This window comes from Equus asinus, chromosome 4, assembly GCF_041296235.1.
Source record: "Equus asinus isolate D_3611 breed Donkey chromosome 4, EquAss-T2T_v2, whole genome shotgun sequence".
Classification (NCBI taxonomy): Eukaryota; Metazoa; Chordata; class Mammalia; order Perissodactyla; family Equidae; genus Equus; species Equus asinus.
In genome coordinates this window covers 79,058,642-79,082,417 of record NC_091793.1, presented here as the reverse complement: position 1 = coordinate 79,082,417, position 23,776 = coordinate 79,058,642, and the positions used below count along the sequence as shown (strand labels likewise).

Genomic DNA, 23,776 nt, shown 5'->3' with positions numbered 1-23,776 from the left:
TGAAGATAAAGCCTGAAACCGTAAAACTCTTAGAAGAAAATACAGGCAGTGCATTCTTTGACATCAGTCTTACCAGTATCTTTTTGAATACCATGTCTACTCAGGCAAGAGAAACAAAAGAAAAAGTAAACAAATGGGACTATTTCAGACTAAAGAGCTTCTGCAAGGCAAAGGAAACCAGGAACAAAAGGAAAAGGCAACCCATCAATTGGGAGAAAATATTTGCAAATCATATATCTGACAAGGGGTTAATTTCCAAAATATATAAAGAACTTATGCAACTCAACAACATAAAACCAAACAACCTGATTAAAAAATGGGCAGATGATATGAACAGATATTTTTCCAAAGAAGATATACAGATGGCCAATAGACACATGAAAAGATGTTCAACATCACTAATGATTAGGGAAATGCAAATCAAAGCTACAATGAGGGGCCAGACCCGTGGGTGAGTAGTTGGGTTCTCGCACTCTGCTTTGGTGGCCCAGGGTTTCGCCAGTTCAGATCCTGGGAGTGGACATGGCGCTGCTTGTCAGGCCATGCTGGGGCAGCGTCCCGCATGCCACGGCTGGAGGGACCCACAACTAAAAATACACAACTATGTGCCAAGGGGCTTTGGGAGAAAAAGGAAAAATAAAATCTTAAAAAAAACCCCCCAAAACGACAATGAGATATCACCTTACACCTGTGAGAATGGCTATAATGGCTATAATTATCACAACAAAAATTAACAAATGTTGGAGAGGATGTGGAGAAAAGGGAACCTTCATACACTGCTGGTGGGAATGCACTGGTGCAGCCACTACAGAAAAGAGAATGGAGATTCCTCAAAAAAATTAAATTAAAGTTAATACTGAAGCAATGGCATTGAAAACTATTATGCAAGATGTCCATTTATACTATACATATACAACTAGTATAGATTGACCCTATCAGAATGAAATAAAATTAATACATGGTTAACTTATTTTCAAATACTGGGTATTTATCCAAAGAACTTGAAACCAACAATTCAAAGAGATCTACGCACCCCTAGGTTCACTGCAGCATTATTCACAATAGCCAAGACATGGAAGCAATCCAAGTGCCCATGGACTGATGAACGGATAAAGGTGTGGTATATACACACAATGGAATACTATTCAGCCATAAAAAAAGACAAAATCATCCCATTTGCAACAACGGGGATGGACCACGAGGGTATGATGTTAAGCAAAAAAAGCCAGACAGAGAAAGACATACAGGACATGATTTCACTCATAGGTGGAAGACAAAGAAAACACATAGATAAAGAGAACAGATTAGTGGTTACCAGCGGGGAAGTGGTTGGGAGGTGGGCGAAAGGGGTAAAGGGGCACTTATATATACTGATGGATAAAAATTAGACTATTGGGGACAAGCACAATGCAGTCTATACAGAAACTGATAGATGATAATGTACACCTGAAATTTCACAATGTTATAAACCATTATGACCTCCATAAAATAATTTTTAAAAAAACTTTAAACATAAAACAACCAGCAATTCCACATCTGGGTATATATTCAAAAGAATTAAAACTCAAGAGATATTTGAACATCCATGTTCATGGCAGCACTATCCACAATAGCCAAAAGGTGGAAACATCTGAATGTCTATCAACAGATGAATGGATAACAAAATGCGGTATAAACATACAACGAAATATTATTCTGCCTTAGAAAAGAAATTCTGATACATGCTACAGCATAGATGAACCTTGATGACATTATGCTAAATGAAATAAGCCAGGCACAAAAGTATAAATATTGTATGATTCCACTTATATGAGATACGCAGAAGAATCAAACTCAGAGAGACAGAAAGTAGAACGGTGGTTGCCAGGCCTGGGGTAGGAGGGAATGAGGAGTTATTGTTTAATGGGTACAGTTTCAATATGGGACGATGAAAAAGTTCTAGGGATGGACAATGGTGAAGGCTGTATAAAAATGCAAATGTACTTAATGCTACCGAACTCCACACTTAAAAATGGTTAAAACGATAAATTTTGTTACATATGTTTTATCACCATAAAAAAAATTTAACCTAATAAATGAGCAAAACTAACGCATATTTTAAAGAATAAGAAATATAAATGGCTAATAATTCTATAAAAGATGCTCAATCTCAGGAGCCAGCCCATGGTATAATAGTTAAGTTTGGTGCTCTGCTTCAGCAGCCTGGGTTCATGGGTTCAGATCCCAGGCACGGACCTACACCATTTTTCAGTCATCCTGAGGCAGTGACCCACCAACAAAATGGAGGAAGATTGACACAGATGTTAGCTCAGGGTGAATCTTCCTCAGCAAAAAAGAAGAAAAAAGGGGGAGGGGGGGAAGGGGGAGAGGGAAGAGGAAGAAGAAGAAGTTCAATTTCACTAGTGATTAGGAGAATAAAAATTAGGACAAGATATCACTGTTAACCTATTAAATTGGCAAAAAATATAAAATGCTGATAAGATGCAGTGTTGGCAAGAGTTCAGGATATGCCACAGGTGGTGGTATAAACTTTAAAAACATTTTTAGAAGGCAAAAAGACAGAATATCAATAGTTAAAATTTTCAGACTTTGAACTAATATCTCTTTGTATCCATGCTACAAAAACATTCACATAAATGCACAAAGGTATATGCACAATGATGTTAATTATAATAGTTTGTGAAAAACCAGAAACAACCTAAATAGCCTTCAATAGAGTAATGGGGTAAATAATTACAGTATCCTCCCATACTATGGAATACTTAGTCATTAAAAAAAGTATATATATATTTGAATTTACTGACATAAAGCCTATCATGAAATGCTGAGAAAAATGAATATATATCAGAACAATATGTATAGTAAAATCTCATTTATGAAAAAAATTCCCAAATCAAAAACACAAAAATATATACACATATAACTCCCATGCTCATAAAAAATATCTAGATGGAAATATGCCATATTTCCCATGATTTCTTGCTTGGTTGTCCAAAATCAAGAAGTGTGAGATGTTTTGGTCTCCTTTTTTGTGTGTGTGTGTGTGGAAATGGGAGGGAAGACAGGGAAGGAAAGAACGGGAAAGGTGAATGGAGAGCGTGCCTAAGACAATGAGTTTCATTAGTAAATGTTTATATTTTCTTCGATTTCTAGTCTAGCAGTCTAAATTTATCCGGAGCTCAAATGTATCAACACAAATAAAAACCCCACTATAGCAATTCTTAATAACAGAACTGTTTTATCTGATTACAAATGTATACTAAATACTAAATTTAAATATAAATGTGCCTTAATATCACAACTTCCAACTGAGAACAGTAGCACAATAAAGCCTTCGTTTTTGTATATTTTAAGATGCATTCTTTTTTCTTGCTCCAATAAAGACTGAAAGCAGCAACAAATAATCAATATTTGATATATCTGTTGTTAATCTCACATTGGAAAATCATAAAACCATGCCATCTACTTTGAATGCTACCATTTTACAACTCTTACATGTCTTGCTTTAGAAAGAAATATATTCAGAGCTTCTTCAAACAGTACAAAGAATATATACATAAAATATTGGATCACTGGGGCCAGCCCAGTGGCATGGTGGTTAAGTTCGCATGCTCCGTTTTAGTGGCCCATGGTTCAGAGGTTCGGATCCTGGGTGCAGACCCACACACTGCTCATCAGCCATGCTGTGGCAGCATCCCATATACAAAGTAGAGGAAGACTGGGAACAAATGTTAGCTCAGGGCCAGTCTTCCTCACACATACACAAATACTGGATCACAAAAATGGTGATGATAAACAACGAAAAATCCATTTCTTCAACATATTTAAATACCTAGCATCTACAAAAATACCTGAGAAAACGGACGTGGTTAAATAAACAATTGCTTTTTAAAATTATTTCCTCCCAGTGATTCCTGGATATTGCAATCTGTATCTTTAATTTATAATCTACTTAGGTTAATTCTGGTACAATCTAGCAATTTTACACAGTATAGCTCCATATCCTGCCCTCTTCCTTTGTACAATATTGTCATACATATTACATGTTACATGTACATTATAAAAAATACAGTGCTATAATTACTTCTTAAGCAATCTTATGTTTTTTTTTAAAATTAACAGAATATATGTTTTGTATTTACCAGAGTATTTCCAATGATTCTTGGGTCCCTAAGAAAATGTTTTATTCATCAAATCTGAGAAGTTTTCAGCCATTATTTCTTTAAATTATTTTTCCTGCCTCTTTCTTTTTCTTCATCTGGAACTCCATTTACATGTATGCTTTGGAACACCTGATACTGACCCAGAGATCTCTGAAGTTCTGTTCATTTTTCTTTCTGTTCTTTGGAATAGATAATTTCTATTAATCTTTCAAATCCACCAACTGTTTCTTCTGCCATCTCAGATCTGCTTTTGAGCTCATCTGGTGAAAGTTTATTTCAATTATACTTTTCAACTCTAGGATTTCCATTTGGTTCTTTTTTATGGTTTCTATCTATTGAGATTTCCTATGTGATTGGTTAGTATATTTTTAATTCTTTGAATACAGTTCCTTTTAATTTTGAACTTGCTTATAATAACTGCTTTGAAGTTATTGCTAAATCCAACATCTGGGCCCACTAAGAGTCCATTTCTACTGTCTTATTTTGCTTGCATGGGTCACACTTTCCTGTGTGATCTTTTATATCTAGTAATTTGTAGTTGAAAACTACATTTAGATAATATATTGTAGCAAAACCAGGTCCTGTTTTAACTTTTCTGAGGGTGGTTAGTTTCTTTTTTGTTAGTTTGTTTGTATTTAGTATCTTGGGCAGACTGAAACTATGCAATCTGTCTCCCACAAGGTGTTCAAGCTACTAACATCTCTATTCAGTCATTTCACTCTTATTTTTCAGCCTGGCTCTCTAGAGGCTACCCCTTGTCTGTATAGCTTAGTGGTAAGACAATAATTTGGGCACAGATTGTGCTCAAACACCTGAACCCATAGGCTTTCATCTTTTGTCGATTCATCTGTGGTATGAGTTGGAGAATGCATTCAAAGTTGCAACCAGCTCTGAAATTTGGTTTCTCTTGCATCTCCTGTGCACATGTGTAGTTTTCCTATCATACAGGTATGTGTACAGTGTATCCAGCTCTTCTGTGGCTCTCATAGAGGATATTCCTGTTAAATTTCTGACTAATCCACCATTTGCCTTGAACTAGGACTGCAACTTTGGCCTAGAGAAAGGTACAGGTTTTCCCCACTTGTTCTCAATCAAGTCTGCTACTTTTAATTGGCAAAGCCACACGTTTTTGCCATCTATCCAGAATCAAGTCTGCCCATTTGCCAACAGAGCTGGTGGTTTTCATGGCCAGCCGAGACTGGAAAACTACATTTCTCATCAGCATAGACTGGGGAGAAAAGGGACGGTAATACAAACAACCACAGGCAAAATGGCCAGCTGCTCCCTCTATTCTTACTGAAACTCTAGTAGTTTTTCAAGAATAAATCCTTCTCAATTTGTTGCCTGCCTTTGAATAATCTCCAGTGCCCTGAAATGACTGTTTTCACATTTTTTTCCAGTTTCACACCATTTTTTTTTTCCAGAGTGGAATTGCCAACTACTTCATGTTGCCATTACCATAAGTCCTCTGAACATTTGCTTTTCAAATAAGAACATTTTACAGGTCCTTAGGGCTATAATACCATTCTCTTAAAACTATCAGGCCCTTTTACACTTATCTCTGTCTATCACCAGCAAAAAAATACATTAAATATTTTTTTAAAGCCATAATTATTCAACTGTGCAGTTCACAAGATTGTTTGTGAACTGTTTCTTATGCCGTTGCTGTTATTCCTTTGTGATGACCACTAAAGTATGACTGAAGCTGAAAGGACCAAAGAATAGGCTAGACAAAGGCAAACCATGGAGACAAAAATCTGTCCTCAGTTAAACCCAGCTGTACTTTCAGTGTATTTTTCCAATTTCAGTAAAGCCTCCACAAGCACGCAGCTTTTATGTTCTCATTTTCTGTATTATTTTCATGTTGCTGCTGTAACAAATCACCACAAACTTGGTGACTTAAAACAACACAGATTTATTCTCTTATAGTTCTATAGGTCAGAAATCTGACACAAGTCTCACCAGGCTAAAATCAACTTGTCAGCAAGGCTAAGGCTGATTTCTTTTTGGAGGCGCTAAGGAAGAATCCATTCTTTGCTTTTCCCAGTTTCTAGAGGCTACCCTCATTCCTTGGTTTGTGGCCACCTTCTTCCATCTTGAAAGCCAGCAACAGTGGGCCAAGTTCTTCTTACATCACATCGCTCTGACAGTGACTCTCTTCTGCCTCTGTCTTCCACTTTTAAGAACTCTTGTGATTACATTGGGTCCACCCAGATAATCCAGGATAAATCTCCCTATATTAAAGTCAGTTGATTAGAAACCCTAATTCCATCTGCTCCCTTGATTCCTTCTTGCTACAATAACCTATATTCACAGGTTTTTAGGATGTGGATATCTTTAGGAGGTAGAGATGTTCATTATCCTGCCTACCAAACCTTCTTTTAAAACCTCTGCTCAGGAAGGATCTCATGAATTTACACGTGGGCATAAATGTCTGCTAAAGCTAACGTCTGTGTCATTTCCAGGGCTATTTATTTTATGATAAGGAATAACAATCAAGGGAATAAATATCTAATGATGGTTTCAGGAACCAGTCATTAGAAGGTATTAAAGAACAGATATATAAAGAGGTAGAGAGACGCACCCAACAAATCACAACATTAAGATCAATTATCTTGCCCAGAGCATAAAAACTGATCATGCTCATATACCTTTTAAAGACCAGTTTCATAAAATACTCTTTAAAAAGTTAAACTGAACCTACAAGATATCAAAAGAGATATAGATGAACTATCAAAATTGAGCGTTTGACATGAATGTGAAAATTCTATTTTCTAAAGCTTGATTTGAAAATAAGTTAATCATGTATTAATTTTATCTCATTCTGATAGGGTCAACCTATACTAGTTGTATATGTATAGTATAAACGGACATCTTGCATAATAGTTTTCAATGCCATTGCTTCAGTATTAACTTTAATTCAAAAAAAAGGAAATATTTATAGGTGAAAATTTCTTTGTATGTTATTCTTCAGTAGCTAAGAAGCATGGCGAGTAATTCATATCCTTGAAAACTGCAAAAAGTTTAATTTTTAACAATTACAATTTTAAAAAAATCTATTAAAAAAATGAAGTATGAGAACATTATGAAATCTTCTTAAGATGCCCAGTTCACATTAGGCCTAAGATACACAGATAGCTTCTCATCTTTTGCCATTCTCAACCCTCTGCTGCTATACTCCAGGCTTACCCAACTACCTGCAGATTTCAAATTCTTAATCTAAACATCATCACCTTTACAAATGCTCTTCTTCTGCCTTGAATATCTTTTATCTAACTTCACCTGGCTTATTCTCACTTGTCTTTCAGGCTTCAGGTGAGGTATCACCACTTCTGGAAACATTTTCCTGACTTAAACTGTCTGAAAAAGGGGCACCTCCTATGAGTTTGGATCAAGCCCTGTAGTGCCCTCTCTGACAGCATTTATCAATAGTGTTACCATTTATTCCCTTATTTGTCCCCCTACTAATCTCAAAACTTACTGAGGCAGGGATCATATTTTATCCTGGGTATCCCAGTACCTGGCTCAAAGTAAATGTTTAAAAATAATGTTTGCTTAATAAAAGAAAACACATATACCTTTAATACATCTAATTTCCAAATAATTCTCATAAATTTGGTTGTTGGCTTTCTAATCTTTAAGAAAGATTAAATGAAAAAAATGAAAATGATATGGCAGATTGACATGACACAGAGTCCTTCTTCCCCCAAAACACATCAAAATACCTGATAAAATACAACAATGTTTTTCAAATACATAGCTGAATTTGAAGGAATAAAAAGGAGATTCCTGGGTGACAGAAATAAAGAGGAAACTGAAAGCCAGAAGCAAGCATGCAAGGTGACTCTGAAGAAACCCAGAGGATTATAAACTTTGGATACAAACTCTAACAGCTAGGGACTACGGATTGGGATTTTACAGGATAAGCCTTTAGTTGCTAAAAGCCTGTTAGTAGGACTCACAGAGATGTCTGAAAAACTAACGATGCTTTGATAGACTAGACAGACTGAGAAAGATAGAAGAAAAGTTTGTTTATGTCTGAGAATACCACGTGTTTTAGTCTAGCAGTGATAATGTGAATTACACAACTCTGAGAGTGATACAGTATACCCAGCCCAGGGCAGGTGGTCTCTGGCATGTATCCAGACTAGGCTGTGTGCAAGAATACCCCAGCCTCATAATAAATATAAATAAGGTGAGGTCTGGAAACTATGCTTCCAGAAGCATAATATCTCTCAGATATTATCATTCACAACTGTGCCCTTGTTTATGAGGCCCTGGGAGTAGGAAGCTGCATATCTTTTTGCTGATGTCACCAATCTCCCAACAAAGTAACCTAAACACACCAGCTTCTTTCTGTATCCTTTAGATTTATTCAAGCATTGTCTGTGCATGGACTTTCCACCAATTAAATCAATAGCCCCTCAGGAATATGGGTGTACATGAGGCAAAAAGCTGGAACTGAGACTTCTGCTTAAAGCCTGGAACCTAGAAGGGACCACCACCTCAATAAAATGAGAACTTCTGGCCCAGATGGTTTCAATGGCAAATTCTACCAAACACTTAAAGAAGACAACACCAATTTTACACACTCTCCTCCAGAAAATAGAAGAGAACAAAATATTTCCCAACTCACATTATGAGGCCAGCATTTCTCTGATACCCAAACCAAAGCATTAGAAAACTACAGACCAATATCCCTTAAGAAAATAGACAATGAAGTCCTCAACAAAATAATACATTTCAAATCCAGCAATACATATACCCACAAATACAAATTACACCACAAAGAAGTAGGGTTTATCTTGGGAATGCAAAGTTAGTTAGATATCCAAAAATCAATGTAATCACCATATTAAAAATCTACAGAAGAAACAAGTGACCATATTAATTTAAGTAGAAAAAGCATTTGACAAAATTCAACATCCACTCATGATAAAAACTCTTAGCAAACTAGGAATGGAAAGGAACTTTCTCGACGTAATAAAAAGCATCTATGAAAAACCTATAGCTGACATCATACTTAACGGTAAAAGACTAAAATGCTTTCCCTCTGAGATCAATAACAAGGCAAAGATGTCCACTTTCACTACTCCTATTTTTTTTTTTAAAGATTGGCACCTGCGCTAACATCTGTTGCCAATCTTTTTTCTTCTTCTTCTTTTTCCCAAAGCTCCCCCCTCCCCCACCCCAGGTACATAGTTGTATATCCTAGTTGAGTGCCTCTGGTTGTGCTATATGGGACACTGCCTCAACATGACCTGATGAGCAGTGCCATGTCCGCGCCCAGGATCCGAACCCGTGAAACCCTGGGCCAGCGAAGTGGAGCGTGCAAATTTAACCAGTTGTCCATGGGGTCGGCCCCCACCACTCCTACTCAATATTTTACTGGAAGCCCTAGCCAGTTTCAAAAGGAAAGAAAAAAAAGACACAGAGATTGGAAATGAAGAAATAAAACTATCCCTATTCACAGACAACATGATTGTTTACATATAAAACTCAAATGACACTAAAAAACCCTCCTAGAAACTAATAATTGATTTAGTAAGGTTACGGGATATAAGGTCAATGCACAAAAATCAGTCACATTCCTACACACTAGCAACAAAGATCTGGAAATGAAAATTTTAAAAATACTAAACTACAATAAAAAAAGCAATAATTAGATATAAATCTACCAAAACATACACAGGATCTGCATGCTGAAAACTACAAGACACTAATGAAAGAAATCAAAGAAGACCTAAATAATTGGAGAGACCAACCATGATGATGAAATGGAAGACTCAACATAGTAAAGATACCAATCCTCCTCCAAACTGATCTAGAGATTTAAGGCAATCAAATTTCAGAAGGACATTTTGCAGATCTAGACAAGCCAGTTCTAAAATGTAAATAGAAAAGCAAAGCAGCCAGAATAACCAAAACAACTTTTGAAAGGAAGAATAAAGTTGGAGAAATCACACTACCTAATTTAAAGACGACTTACAAAGCTAGAGTAACTAAGAGCATCCAGACATATACTCACACAAATGATGATTTTTAACAAAGTCGCAAAAGTAAAGCAATGGAGAAAGGGAACTCTTATTAACAAAAGGTGTTAGAACTCAACACCCGTATGCAAAAGCAGAACCCTGACCTAAACTTCTATCTTACACAAAAATTAACTTAAATGAATAATAGCTCTAAATATAAAATGTAAAATTTTTAGAATAAAACACAGAATTAGCCACGTGAGGAAAGTTAACATCACTAGTGATCAAATAACACTGATAACAATCTTCTGATATGACTTGATGAAAAAGGCACTTCACCTCTATGGCATTCTTCCCAAAAGCCCATAATCCAAGTATAATCATAAGAAAACCAGAGACAAACCCAAATTGAGGGAGATTCTATGAAATACCTGACTAGTACTCCTCAAAACTTTCAAGGTGATGAAAAATAAGAAAAGACTGAGAAACTTTCACACATCAGTGACTATGGAAACTAAGAAGACATGATGACTAAATGCAATGTGCTATCCTAGCTGGGATCCAGGAATAGAAAATGGATATTAGTGGAAAAACTAGTTAAATAAAGTTTAGCTAATACTAATGTACCAATGTTAGTTTCTCAGTTTTGACACAGGTACCATGGTAACCTAAGCTGTTCACAATAGGGGAAGCTGGGTGAAGAGTCTAACAGGACAGTCTGTACTATCTTTGCAACTTTTCCTGTAAATCTAAAATAAACCAAAAATTTTTTAGTTTTTCTGTAAATATAAAATAAATCAAAAAAATTTTTAAGTTTATTTTAAAAAATAGGAGAAAGCTCCATGACCTGCTGGTACAGAGTTCCTAGACACAGCAACAAAAGCATGATTCATAAAGTAAAAAATTGATGAAATGGGATTGATCAAATTTAAAAACTTTTATTCTAGAAAAGGAAATGCTAAGAGAATGAAAAGATAAGCTACTGTCTGGGAGAAAATATGTGTATTCAGAATATACAAAGAACTCTCAAAACTCAACAGTAAGAAAACAAACAACTCAATTAAAAAGTGGGCAAAAGACTTGAACAGTCTATCAGAGTATATACACGGCAAATAAACACATGAAAGACGTTCAAAATTCAAATTAAAACTACGATGAGAGGGGCCAGCCCAGTGGTGTAGTGGTTAAGTTCACGTGTTTCACTTTGACAGCCCACGGTTTGCTATTGTGGATCCCAGGTGTGGACCTGCACACCACTCATCCAGCCATGCTGTGGCAGCAACCCACATCCTCTCCAAAATAGCAGAAGATTGGCACAGATGTTAGTTCAGTGACAATCTTCCTCACTAAAAAAACAAATCAAAAAAACCAAACCAGGATGAGAAACACAATACACCTATTAGAATGGCTACTATAAAAATACTGACACCAAGTGCTGGGGAGCATGTAGAGCACTGGAAGTCTCCTACAGTGCTGGTGGGAATGCAAAATGGTAGTCACTCTGGAAATCAGTTTAGCCATTTCTCATAAAATTAAATATACAGTTACTATATGACTTAGCAATCTCACCCTAGATATTTCAGTGAACTGAAAAGGTATTTTCACACAAAAACCTCTACACAAATATTTATAGCAGCTTTATTCAAATGCCTAAACCTAGAAACAATCCTAATATCCTTTAATAGGTGAATGAGTAAACAAACTGTGGTATATCCTTACAACAGAATACTACTTAGCAATAAAAAGTAACTAACTGTTAATAAAGAATTACTTCAACAGATCTCAAAAGCATTATGTTGAGTGAAATAAGCCAGTCTCAATGGTTACCATATGATTCCATCTCTATGACATTCTTTTTTTTTAATTGGGGTAACATTGGTTCATAACATTATATAAATTTCAGGTGTACATCATCTTTCGACTTCTGTGTAAACTATATCAAGTTCACCACCCAGACTAATTAGCATCTACCACCATACACAGTGCCTTTTTACTCCTTTCACCCTTACCCCTCAGTAACCACCAATCTAATTTATATGTGTGTGTTTGTTGTTGTTTTCATCTTCCACATATTAGAGAAGTCATGTTTCTCCATTTTGCTAAGCGAAATTAAGTCACCCATGTTGTTGCAACATCTTTTTTTGTTGTTCATCTTTTTTTTAATGGCTGAGTAGTATTCCATTGTATATATAGACCACATCTTCTTTATCCATTCATCCATTGTTGGGCACACTTAGGTTGTTGCCAAGTCTTGGTTATTGTACATTATGCTGCAATGAACACAGGGGTTGCAAATATTTTTTTGAATTAGTGTTTTCATGTTCTTTGGATAAATACCCAGAAATGGAACAGCTGGATCATATGATAGTTCTAGTCCTAATTTTTTGAGCAATCTCCATACTGTTTTCCATAGTGGCTGAACCAGTTTACATTCCCACCCGCAGTGTATAAGGGTTCCTTTTTCTCCACAACCTTTCCAACATTTATTTGGGTTTTTTTTTGAGGAAGATTAGCCCTGAGCTAACATCTGCTGCCAATCCTCCTCTTTTTTCTGAGGAATACTGGCCCTGAGCTAACATCTGTGCACATCTTCCTCTACTTTACATACGGGACGCCTGCCACAGCATGGCTTGCCAAGTGGTGCCATGTCTGTACCCAGGATCTGAACCGGCAAACCCCAGGCCGCCGAAGCAGAAGGTGCGAACTTAACCGCTGCGCCATCAGGCCGGCCCCTCTTGTCTTTTTAATAATAGCCATTCTGACGGGCGTGAGGTGATATCTCACTGTAGGGATTTCCCTAATAGTAAGTGATGTTGAACATCTTTTCATGTGCCTGTGGGCCGTCTGTTATCTTCTTTGGAAAAATGTCTGTTCAGATCCTTTCCCCATTTTTTAATTAGGTTGTTTGTCTTTTGTTTATGACTTTTTTGTGTGTGAGGAAGACTGTCCCTGAGCTAACATCTGTGCCCATCTTCCTCTACTTTATATGTGGGATGCCTGCCACAGCATGGCTTGATAAGTGGTGTGTAGGTGTGTGCCTGGGATCCAAACCGGTGAACCCCGGGCTGCTGAAGAGGAACGTGCGAACTTAACTGCTACATCACAGGGCGGGCCCCATAATCTTTTAAATGTGATGTGGCTCTTATATTAATGTATCACATATATAATATAAACATAAGTGAGTTTTGATGTTATCACATAACTAAGATCAACATTTTATTTCAATTCAATTTCCAACAACACGTACTAAGTTTTCTATGATTTTTAAGTGTTCTATGCTGGTCATCAGAACGATAGTTAGGCACTACCCTAGATTATGACACCTACTGTGCAGAAAAGAGTTAACAGCAGGCCTATGACTGCTATCCTTAGAAAGCCCTGCTTGCAAGGCTGACCTATGGATGGCATCTGGGAACCTGGATCTGGGGAGAGTTCTCACTACCACCCTAACTAAACTGTTTGTACAAACAAGGTGGTTTATACTGAACATCTACTTTCTTTCTGGGAGTCTGAAATTTTGTTATATACCAGTCAGAAGGTGCCAGCCCCCAACTAAAAACCCTCTGACAGCTGAGCCTCTAACAAACTTCCCTGGTAGACAATGTATGATGTTGTCACAACTTGTTGCTGAGGGAATTAAGCAGGTCTTGTGTGACTCAACAAGCAAAGGACTCAAACACTTGCACTTCCTCCAAACTTTGCCTCAGACACCTTTTTCCTTTGTTGACTTTGCTTTGCATGCTGTCACTACAATAAATCATAGCAGTAAGTTCGACGATAACTGAGTCCTGTGTGTCCTCTGAGCAAACCATCGAACCTGAGGTCAGCCTTGGGGCCTCCCTGACACACAAACTAAAAATTACCTGACTAAAATGTATACCTACCATCTTACCAGGCAATGTGCTCTTGGAGGAAAGTCATTATTCATACACAGCAAATCTTGCATAGCTTGTGGAATAACATCTATAAAAACATTTGATAATGAAAAAGTTAGTATGTTCATTCTAAGGCAGAATTTTATAATACGATTTATAGAAATCATATTATATAGCATATCTTGCTAGTCCATGTAGCTTTGCACTTGCTTAAAGATTTATATTTAGGGCTAACTGTAAGATTTGTGGGCAGGGGGATGTCTCTCTCTCTCAATAACTTTTCTTCAAAAAAAGCCAGGCTATTAAAAAAAAAAATCATTCCCATGTTTATAATATTTTCCTTTCTTCTACGTCATGACTCAAACAATTCCTCATTCTTATCAGAAAGCCTTGTTTTATTTGTTCTTCTTGGCCTGTGCCCTTGTCTCTATTTCAAAATTCTACTTAGAAGTCTGTCAACTCTGCAACACCTTCCATGGCTAGCCTTTGCTCGTCCCTGGCCATCTTAAATGTTCTTGTAAAACCACTAACCAGCTTCCCACTTATAACTCATATATCTTTAAGCACTTGCATTCATATCCATAATAAGATACTAACATCAATGATGACCATTCATAAATGCATGATAAATTTAAAGCATGAAGAATAATACTTGTTTATAAAAATACTTCCTTCTGCTGTATAGCTATAATTGCTTAGCAGATTTGTATTTGGTTAATTTGCAAAAAAGAATAAATAGGACACTAATGACTTGATGCTCTACTTAACTAAAACATTAAGCAACTCCAATGAAACAAAAGATCAGTGCTCAAATCTTCTGACCTCTCACAATGATTTTAAATGTGTATCTCTAAATCAAGTGAGCTGATGGTTTGCTTGTATCTTGTAACTTCTACCATTACTTTCAGCTTCAATCACAACCAAATTAAAACTGCACAATATATACACACACAGAACAAAATGCCTTAACTATCTTAAATCCATTCATCTTCTCTCATACCACAGTCCCTATCACCTGTTCATTCCAGAAACACTGATTCTAAGCCTCCTTATTACAACAGCTTTTCCTTTATGTATGATCTTTCTTCACATTAACAGCACTTAATATTTCTCTACCTTGAACAGTCTCCTTTATTAATCAACAGAATGTTGGACCCAGAAACCTTTGGGCCATTATCAGACTTCCCAACAGCTGCATATATTTCACTCTTCCCCTTACTCCTAAAGTACACATATTCATATTCCAGTATCTTATTTGGCTGTTTAATTGTCTTACCTATGCGTATACATGGTCAATAGTATCTGTCCTAGTTTATGAAATCTGAATGTAGATGCTACCTAATTGTTTTGTTTGCAAGAAGAATATATATAATAGAAAAAGTAATATAATTTTATTCCTATACAAGAAAAGGCACAAATATTTCAGGCCTACACTTACAAATAGTAATGTTTTGACCAGAAAAACTTTTTAAAAAATTTTTTATTGAAGTATAACTGACATATAACATTATATTACATATAACATATATATCAGGTGTACGACATAATGATTTGATAATAATATACACTGTGAAATGATCACCACAAAAGTGTAGTTAACATCTAATATCATATGGCTACAAAAAAATTTTTTTTCTTGTGAGGAGAACTTGTAAGATGTACTCTCTTAGTAACTTTCAAATACGCAATACAGTATTATCAACTATTAAGTCACCATGCTGTATATTACGTCCACATGACTTATTTATAACTGGAAGCTTGTACCTTCTGACCCCCTTCACCCATTTTTCCACCCCTCCCCCCTCCCCCAGCAACCACCAATCTTCTCTGTATCTACAAGCTTGGTTGTTTTGTTTGTTTTAGATGTCACATATAATTGAGATCATACAGTATTTGTCTTTCTTTGTCTGACTTACTTCACTTAGCATAATGCCCTCAAGTGACCAGAAAACCTTTAACACACATTCTGCATATTTATTTTCTTAGTAACAAAGAAGGGTATTTGACCAACAGCTTCAAAATTCGTTATTTGTTCAATACCTTTGCTCACTCACTGTTATACACTAGTACACCTCAGGACAAAGATTTTGGATGATTTGACCTATAAACAACCATAAGCATCATTTACAGAGATTTTGGATGATGTGACCTATTAACAACTGTAAGCACCATTTACTAAGGAGTACCACGGGCCAGGTACTAAGACAGGTGCTCATGTACAGTATCTCATTAAATCTTCCCATTAACACTCTGGGTACTACTTCACTTTACAAAGGAGATAATTCAGGTTTAGAAAGGTCAAGTAATTAGTAATCAGAAAAACCAGAATTTTAATCCACTTTATATGTCTCCAAAGTATGGGGTATATCCAAAACACTACGGTGACTAATCAATAAATAACATTTTTTTTTAATCCTTCAAAACCCAACTTAGTTGCTTAATTTTCCATAACACCATCTCGGATCTCTCCCAATTAAAAGTATCTTTTCTCCTCTGAATTCCAGTAGAATTGCGTGCTTTGGGATGGCACTTATTCCCTGCTGTCTCCAATTACTATTACTTACTTACAGATTTTAACTCTCCCACTCTAGTAGGAAAAGAAATGTACATTTCTTTCAAGTTTGGGTTCAATTGAGCTTAGCAGAGCACCCAGCACACTAGGCACTCAATATTTGCTGATTTAATTAATTCTAAGATGAATGATTCTTCCTCTGAAAAGATCACACTCCAGATGGGGTGAAACAACTTTGCATATGTAAAACATCTCCAGAGGACACTACTTAATTAAGGAAACTAAATCCATAATTCAAAATTATAATCAGTCATACAAGTCAAGAGTTTAAAAACACATAGTAAAAACTTACCTTCTAATACTTCATCCTTTCCTTCTTTATCAGTGGATTCTTGTACAAGATAATGGTGAGTGACTGAGAACTTGAAATCAGCAAAGGAAATTTCATCTGATTTCTCTTCCCATGTGCCAGAAGTAAATACACCCTGTATTTAACAATAAAATGGAAAAACACCCACCTTAAAGTATTCAACAGTTACCATTATATGTTTATTAACCACAGAAATCTTTTTCCTCTTTTCCTGCCCATTAATCTAAAAGTCTCATCCTATAGCCATTCTCCACATAATGAAAGAAAAAGGAAAAATACATAAGTGAATAAAACCAAGAGGAAGTTATTTTATAAATGATTTGTCACATTGTTCCTTTAGAAAAGAAAATTCCCCTAGAATATTAACTATCAAGTGACTTACAAAATTATAATTTTTGTGACGAGTCTCTGTAGAAAATAATGAATATACAGTAAATCCCATGCCTCTTCACATGCAAAAGACAAAAACAAAAAAATCCTTTCTACTAAGCAGAATCTCTATAACTAACTTTTAACTGAAAATGATTAAATGTTATAAATTTTAAAAAATACATGGCAATGAAATATACTTTTATTTAAAAAATCTCAAATGTAATATCATGATGTGGCACACAGCATTACTGGATATCAGAAATTGCTTCATAAAAAAGCAATTTGTAGGATCAATTTAAGCAACATGACATCTGTAGCACTTATTTGCTTATCAGGTTTTTGCAAGCTTCTTTATCAAGCTTTGGCATTCAAATATTTTCATTCAAGCTGCAACTTCTTGATTGGAAATCTTTTTTTTGGTGAGGAAGATTGGCCCTGAGCTAAAATCTGTTGCCAATCTTCCTCTTTTTGCTTGAGGAAGATTGTGTCTGAGCTAACATCCATGCCAATCTTCCTCTACTTTGTGTGTGGGATGCCGCCACAGCACGGCTTGGTGAGCGGTTTGTAGGTTCATACCCAGGATCCCAACCTGCAAACCTCAGGCCACCAAAGCGGAGCTCACAAACCCAACCACTACGTCACCAGGCTGGCCCCTGGAAAACATTTTAATTAAAAGTTCCAAAGAGCATCTTTACCTGTACAACAAAACCACAAAAAAGGATTTTGCCCACGGGGCCTCTAATCTCCCACAGCTATCCTTTCCACTGGAGAGGTATATAGTCATTACAACATAGCATCATTATGAGGCAAGAAACACCAACCCAGCAACGCGCCAAGCACAGATAATCTCAAACTATACAGAAAATATGTAAGCAATGATTCTGTGAGTTACTGAGCTTCTAAAAAGTGTTTTTCATGACCATACCTAACATGTAATACCCAAATGTTTTACCCTTGTTCTTGGCAAGGTATTTACAATTCTGAATTGAGTTAAATCATATTTTAAATGTCCTTAGGATATCCTATTATGTAAATACATCAAATAGCAATCTTTTTATTAGGAGACTAATCACCAGGTATGATACATATCCGAAACTATGATTTTTTTATATGTTGGGTTTCTTTAAAGTGAGGTTAACCTGTGTTAAATTAAAACATACATGGCCCATATCAAAAGTTTCTAACTGTGATAATATAATGATACATATAAGAGCTCAGTTTGCTAGGAGAAATGCCCACTATACAGCAGCTAAGGCTAAAACTAAGGAAGGAGGAAAAGTCCAGAAAAAGAGAGAAGTCCCCTTTTTTCAAGCTTGCAGAAAAGCTGAAATAATCTTTTTAAATAATATAAAGAAACCATTATCTCACCCTAATCCTGGATTCTGGGCACCAGTGTCAACCTTACCAACAGCTCTCTCAAGAAAGATCTGGTTGTATTCAATAAAGAGGTATCCAGATTCTGTCTCCAAAATACCCTTTTAAGATAATTCAGCTCAACTGAAAAACAACACTCTAAGCTCCTTCTTTCAATTTCATTGTGATATAGTCATTTGACACCAAATTCCAGTATGATGTATATTTATGATTAGAACCAGAAACGACAACTCTAGTTCAAAATTAACCTAATGATTCATCAAAAATAACTTCTGAGGGACCCGGACAATAAAAATAAATAAACATATAGACTGGAAAGAAATAAAACTGCCTGCATTCATAGATGACTTGAGTATATATATAGAATATCCAAAGGAATCTACAAACTACTAAAACTAACTGATGAGTTTATGAAGTTGTGGAATTCAAGGTCAACATACAAAAACCATCTGTATTTTTATATACTAGCAGCAAATATTTTGAAAATAAAATTTTTAAAAAATACCACTCTTACAACATCAAAAATAAATCAAACATATAGGAATAAACTCAATGAAAGATGAACAAGAACTCTTCCTAAAAATACTTCAAAACATTGCTGAAAGATATTAAAGACCTAAATAGAGATATACCATGTACATGAATTGGAAGACACAAGACTGTAAAGATTCAATTCTCCCGCAGACTGATCTACAAATTCAACACAATCCTAATCAAAATCGCGGGAGGTACTTCATAGAAACTGATGAGCTGATTCTAAAACCAATATGAAAATCCAAAGGACCTGGAATAGCTAAAATAATTTTGATGAAAAATACACTACCTAATTTTAAGATTTACTTTGCTAAAGTAATTAAGACAGTATAGTGTTGGCATAAAGACAAATAGATCCATAATAGTCCAGAAATACATTCACACTTATACTTCATTTTACAACAGAGGAGCCACTGCAATGGAAAAGATGGTCTTTCGACAAATGGTCCTGGAATACTAAGACAGTCACATGGAAGAAAACATTGGAGGATATCTTCACAAGCTTGAGATGGCAAAGATTCCTTTGAGAGGACACAAAAGGCACTAACAGTAAAATTAAAAACTGAGAAAATGAACTTCATTAAAATAAACATGCTTATCAAAAGACAGTTAAGAAAATAATTAGGGAAGCCATAGGCTGGAGGAAAGACTCAAAATACATACAGTAGATCCCCTTATCTGCAGGTGATACATTCCGAGACCCTCAGTGGATGCCTGAAACCATGGACGGTAATGAACCCTATAAATACTATGTTATTTGCTATCCGTACATACCTATGATAAAGTTTAATTTATAAATTAGGCAGAGTAACAGACTAACAACAATAATAAAATAGAATAATTATAACATACCATATTAAAAATTGTATGAATCTGGTCTCTTTCTCTCAAAATACCTTTTTTACTGTACCCACCATTCTTCATGTGATGTGAGATGATACAACACCTACGTGATGTGATGAAGTGAGATGAGTGATGTAGGTAATGTGACATTGCGTCCTAGATGGGATGGCAAGAGATTTCATCACGCTACTCAGAATGCCTTGCAATTTAAAACTCATGAATTGTTTATTTCTGGAATTTTCCATTTATTATTTTCAGACTGCAGTTGAACACGAGTAACTGAAACAGTAGAAAGCAAAAACATGGATAAGAGGGCACTACAGTATATCTGACAAAGGACTCACAACCAGGATATACGAGGATAATTGTTAAAACTAAACAATCTAATTTTTTTTTGAAAAATGAGCCAAAAAACTTAAACAGAGACTTAGCAAAAGAAGCTATGAATGACCAATAAACAGTTAACTGTAATGAACTACTAGATACTACTCAATATCACTAGTTATCAGCGAAATGCAAATTGAAACCACGAGACACCACTTCGCATCCAGTAAGATGACTAAAAATAAAAACCTGACAATGCCACTGTCAGAGAGAATGTCGAGCAACTTGAAATCTCATACATTGCTAAGAACATGAAATGGTACAACCACTTTAGAAAACAGTTTGGCAGTTTCTAATAAAATTGAACATAAGACCTGGCAATTCCACTCCTAAGAATATACTCAGGAAAAACGTTCTTTGTTCACAAAATTGTTCACAGCAGCTTTATTAAAAAGTCAAAAAATGGAGATGATTTAAATATCTATCAACAAGAGAAGGGATAAACATATTGTGATACAGTCATACAATACAAAGAATGATATGTGCAACATGGATGAATTTTTAAAACATTATGTTGAGCAAAAAAGTCAGACACAGAGTGTATGGTGTATTATTCCACTTATTTGAAGCTCAAGAACAGGCAAAACTAGTATCTAGTGGAAGAAATAAGACCTGTGGTTACCTCTGGGATTGACTGGATAGAGAAACAAGGAATCTTTCTGAGATGATGAAAACGTTGTATATTTTTATTTAGATGGTGGTAACATGGGTACATACATTTGTTAAAACAAACTGTATATTCGAATTCTGTACATTTTGCTATGTGTAAATTATAACCTAACAAAGAAAAAAAATCAGTAAGATACCCCTTAAAAAAGAGATAAGGAGATGGGGGTAAAATTATAACTTCTGAGGAAAATATAAGGGGTAGGGAGAGGAAAATGTTCTTTTTCAAAAAAAAAGGGTAACAGCAGTTATGCAAGAACAACATGCACTAAACATCATCAGAACTGGACCCAACAATCCTTTCCACTTATCTTTCAACTTACTCAATAAGCTTTAGGTAACCAAAATATATTCTGAGCCAGAACTCTGAAGGGCCCAAGACCTCAGCAAGATAAAGATCATTCTCTTAGTTGAGCCCTTCACAATATCTGGCCTAGACTATTTTAACAGCTTTCCTCTGGTCTCTTTATCTCTACCTATAATCCTTCTACATGGTTATCTTCCTAAAATATAAATCTGATATTGTTCCAGCTCTTTAAAATACTTTAATGGCTTTCCATAACCTATTTGGTGGTCTCTAGAGATTTTTAATCATGTATTCTATCAGTAAACATTTTTGAGTATACATCTCCATGTATGTATATTTTTATTTAAAAATTAAGCATTACTGTATCAATGTATTATGAATATTATGCACAAAACAAAAATTGACAAAAAAAGGGATGTAAAAATGTATCATAACTTAATACACAAATGGGTCATCAGAAGCACCTCTAACAGTGGCATGTACCTACAGTGGTAGAAATATAAAGCCCACAGATCTGGCCCCACCCCTTTCCAGTTTTATCTCCCACAGCTACCATCCATCTTCCCTGTGTTACAATCATGCATGTCTTGTATTTTCCCAGAGGTGTGTTTTCTCTTTCACACCTGTGCATAAGCTATTTATTCTGTTCTTTTCTTATTTCTCTTAGCATACTTTTATTTATTCATTCTTCAAAACTCAACCTAAATGTTAATTCCTGTAGAAAATCTGCTTTGATTCTCTTCAAGCAAATTAGTGATTCTTTCTCAGTGTCTTGTTCAAATCACTAGAATGGCATCATATTCTAATCATTTGTTTATATATCTATTTCTCCATTAGATTGTGAAGAGCAAAGACTTATGTTCTATTCTTCTTTGCAGCCTAAAACTTAACAGTGCCTACATGCTTAATAACTACCTTAGCAACTACCTTTGTTCAATATTCATAGTAACCCCCATATGTCCCAAAGGTGCTGGGATACACCAGGATATTATCCAAACATATTACATATATTACAATATATTACATATATTTGGATAATATATACACTGTGATCTAGTCTAGCAACCTGAAAACCACACAACTCAATCTAAAAGGTATTCTTTGACTTGAATTAACATATGTACATCAGAGTCCTTTTGTTGAGTTCTTGGTGAAATTTATTTTCTCAATGCACAGGTTAAACACAGACAGGTAATCTCACTGCCTTCCTGGATTAAGAGATTTTCTATAACATCTAAACACAAGTTATCTTTAGGATTTATTGGTTACTAGAACCTAATTTCACATCTTAAACAGTCTGCCATGTAAAAATATAATCTTCCATTTTAAAAGTGTAAATTTAAATTGTTTAACAAATTAATAAAAAATTTTTCTTCGATTGACAAAAGCAACACATTATTGAAAAGGAGAAAAATATACTAAAGTATAAAAAAATAGTGGATTTTTTCCATGTCTTTTTTTGACGAGCATAGAGCTGTGATTCTCAACCTCATTAGAATCAATAACCACCCAACAGGCTTAAAAAATGTACTGATAACTAGGTTCGACAAAACACCAATTAAATCAGAATCTCTGAGGTTGTGGCCTAAACACCAGAAGTTTCCAAAAGCTCCCCAAGTGATTCTAATGTGCAGCCAGAGTAGACAACCACTTGGTATAGAGCTAAAAACTAAAGTTTTCATCCACTGATGAAAGAAATCTTTATGACTGTTTGCACTATTGCAATACAAATATTAAAAAGTCATCTATGCTGGGACAAGTGGATATCCACATGTAAAAGAATAAAACTGGACCATTTCCTTGCCTGAAAATTAACTCAAAATGGATCGGGGATCTAAATGTAAGAGAAAAAACTATAGATATCATCGAGAAAGTAAAAAGACAACCCACAATGATACATTCTACAATATGGAGAATGGAAGAAAACGTTTGCAAATTATACATCTCTTAAGGGACTTGTATCCAGAATATATAAAGAACTCTTACAACTGAATAACAAAAAGACAAATAGTCCAATTTAAAAATGGGCAAAGGATCTGAACAGACATTTCTCTTAAGAAGATATACAAATAGTCAATAAGAACATGAAAAGATGTTCAACCCCATTTTATAGATGAGAAAAGGTTCAGACACTAAAAAACACTTGTCCAAAGTTAATCTTACTAAGTGGTAAAGCCAGAATTTGATCCACTATGGCCCTGTATATATTTGTATGTATGTATGTATGTATACAGATGTATATATATACACATATATGTACACATGTATATATGTATGTATGTATAGATATTTAAATATATATATAAATTCAACAGTACATATGAGAACAAAATAAGGAGGGAGAACAACATATGGGTCAGAACTTAAGAAGATGGTTGGGTAAATGCCAGCTGAGTGAGTC

General features: G+C 35.3%; 1 protein-coding gene across 7 annotated transcripts in view; it reads right to left on the bottom strand.

Moving 5' to 3' along the window:
- The window catches only part of RAB3GAP1 (RAB3 GTPase activating protein catalytic subunit 1), a 118,574-nt gene that overhangs the window by 59,219 nt on the left and 35,579 nt on the right, over nucleotides 1-23,776 (bottom strand). For 4 of the 7 annotated variants that reach the window (XM_044769015.2, XM_044769016.2, XM_014849506.3 and 1 more), the window contains exons 4-5: nucleotides 16,878-17,010; nucleotides 14,023-14,101 (exon numbers count right to left, since the gene is read on the bottom strand). The exons of 2 other annotated variants lie outside the window; for them this stretch is intronic. In XM_044769015.2, the coding sequence (XP_044624950.2) occupies nucleotides 14,023-14,101; nucleotides 16,878-17,010 (212 nt within the window). The remainder of the gene's footprint in view (nucleotides 1-14,022; nucleotides 14,102-16,877; nucleotides 17,011-23,776) is intronic. One more of the 7 variants, XM_044769018.2, reaches the window with a different exon arrangement.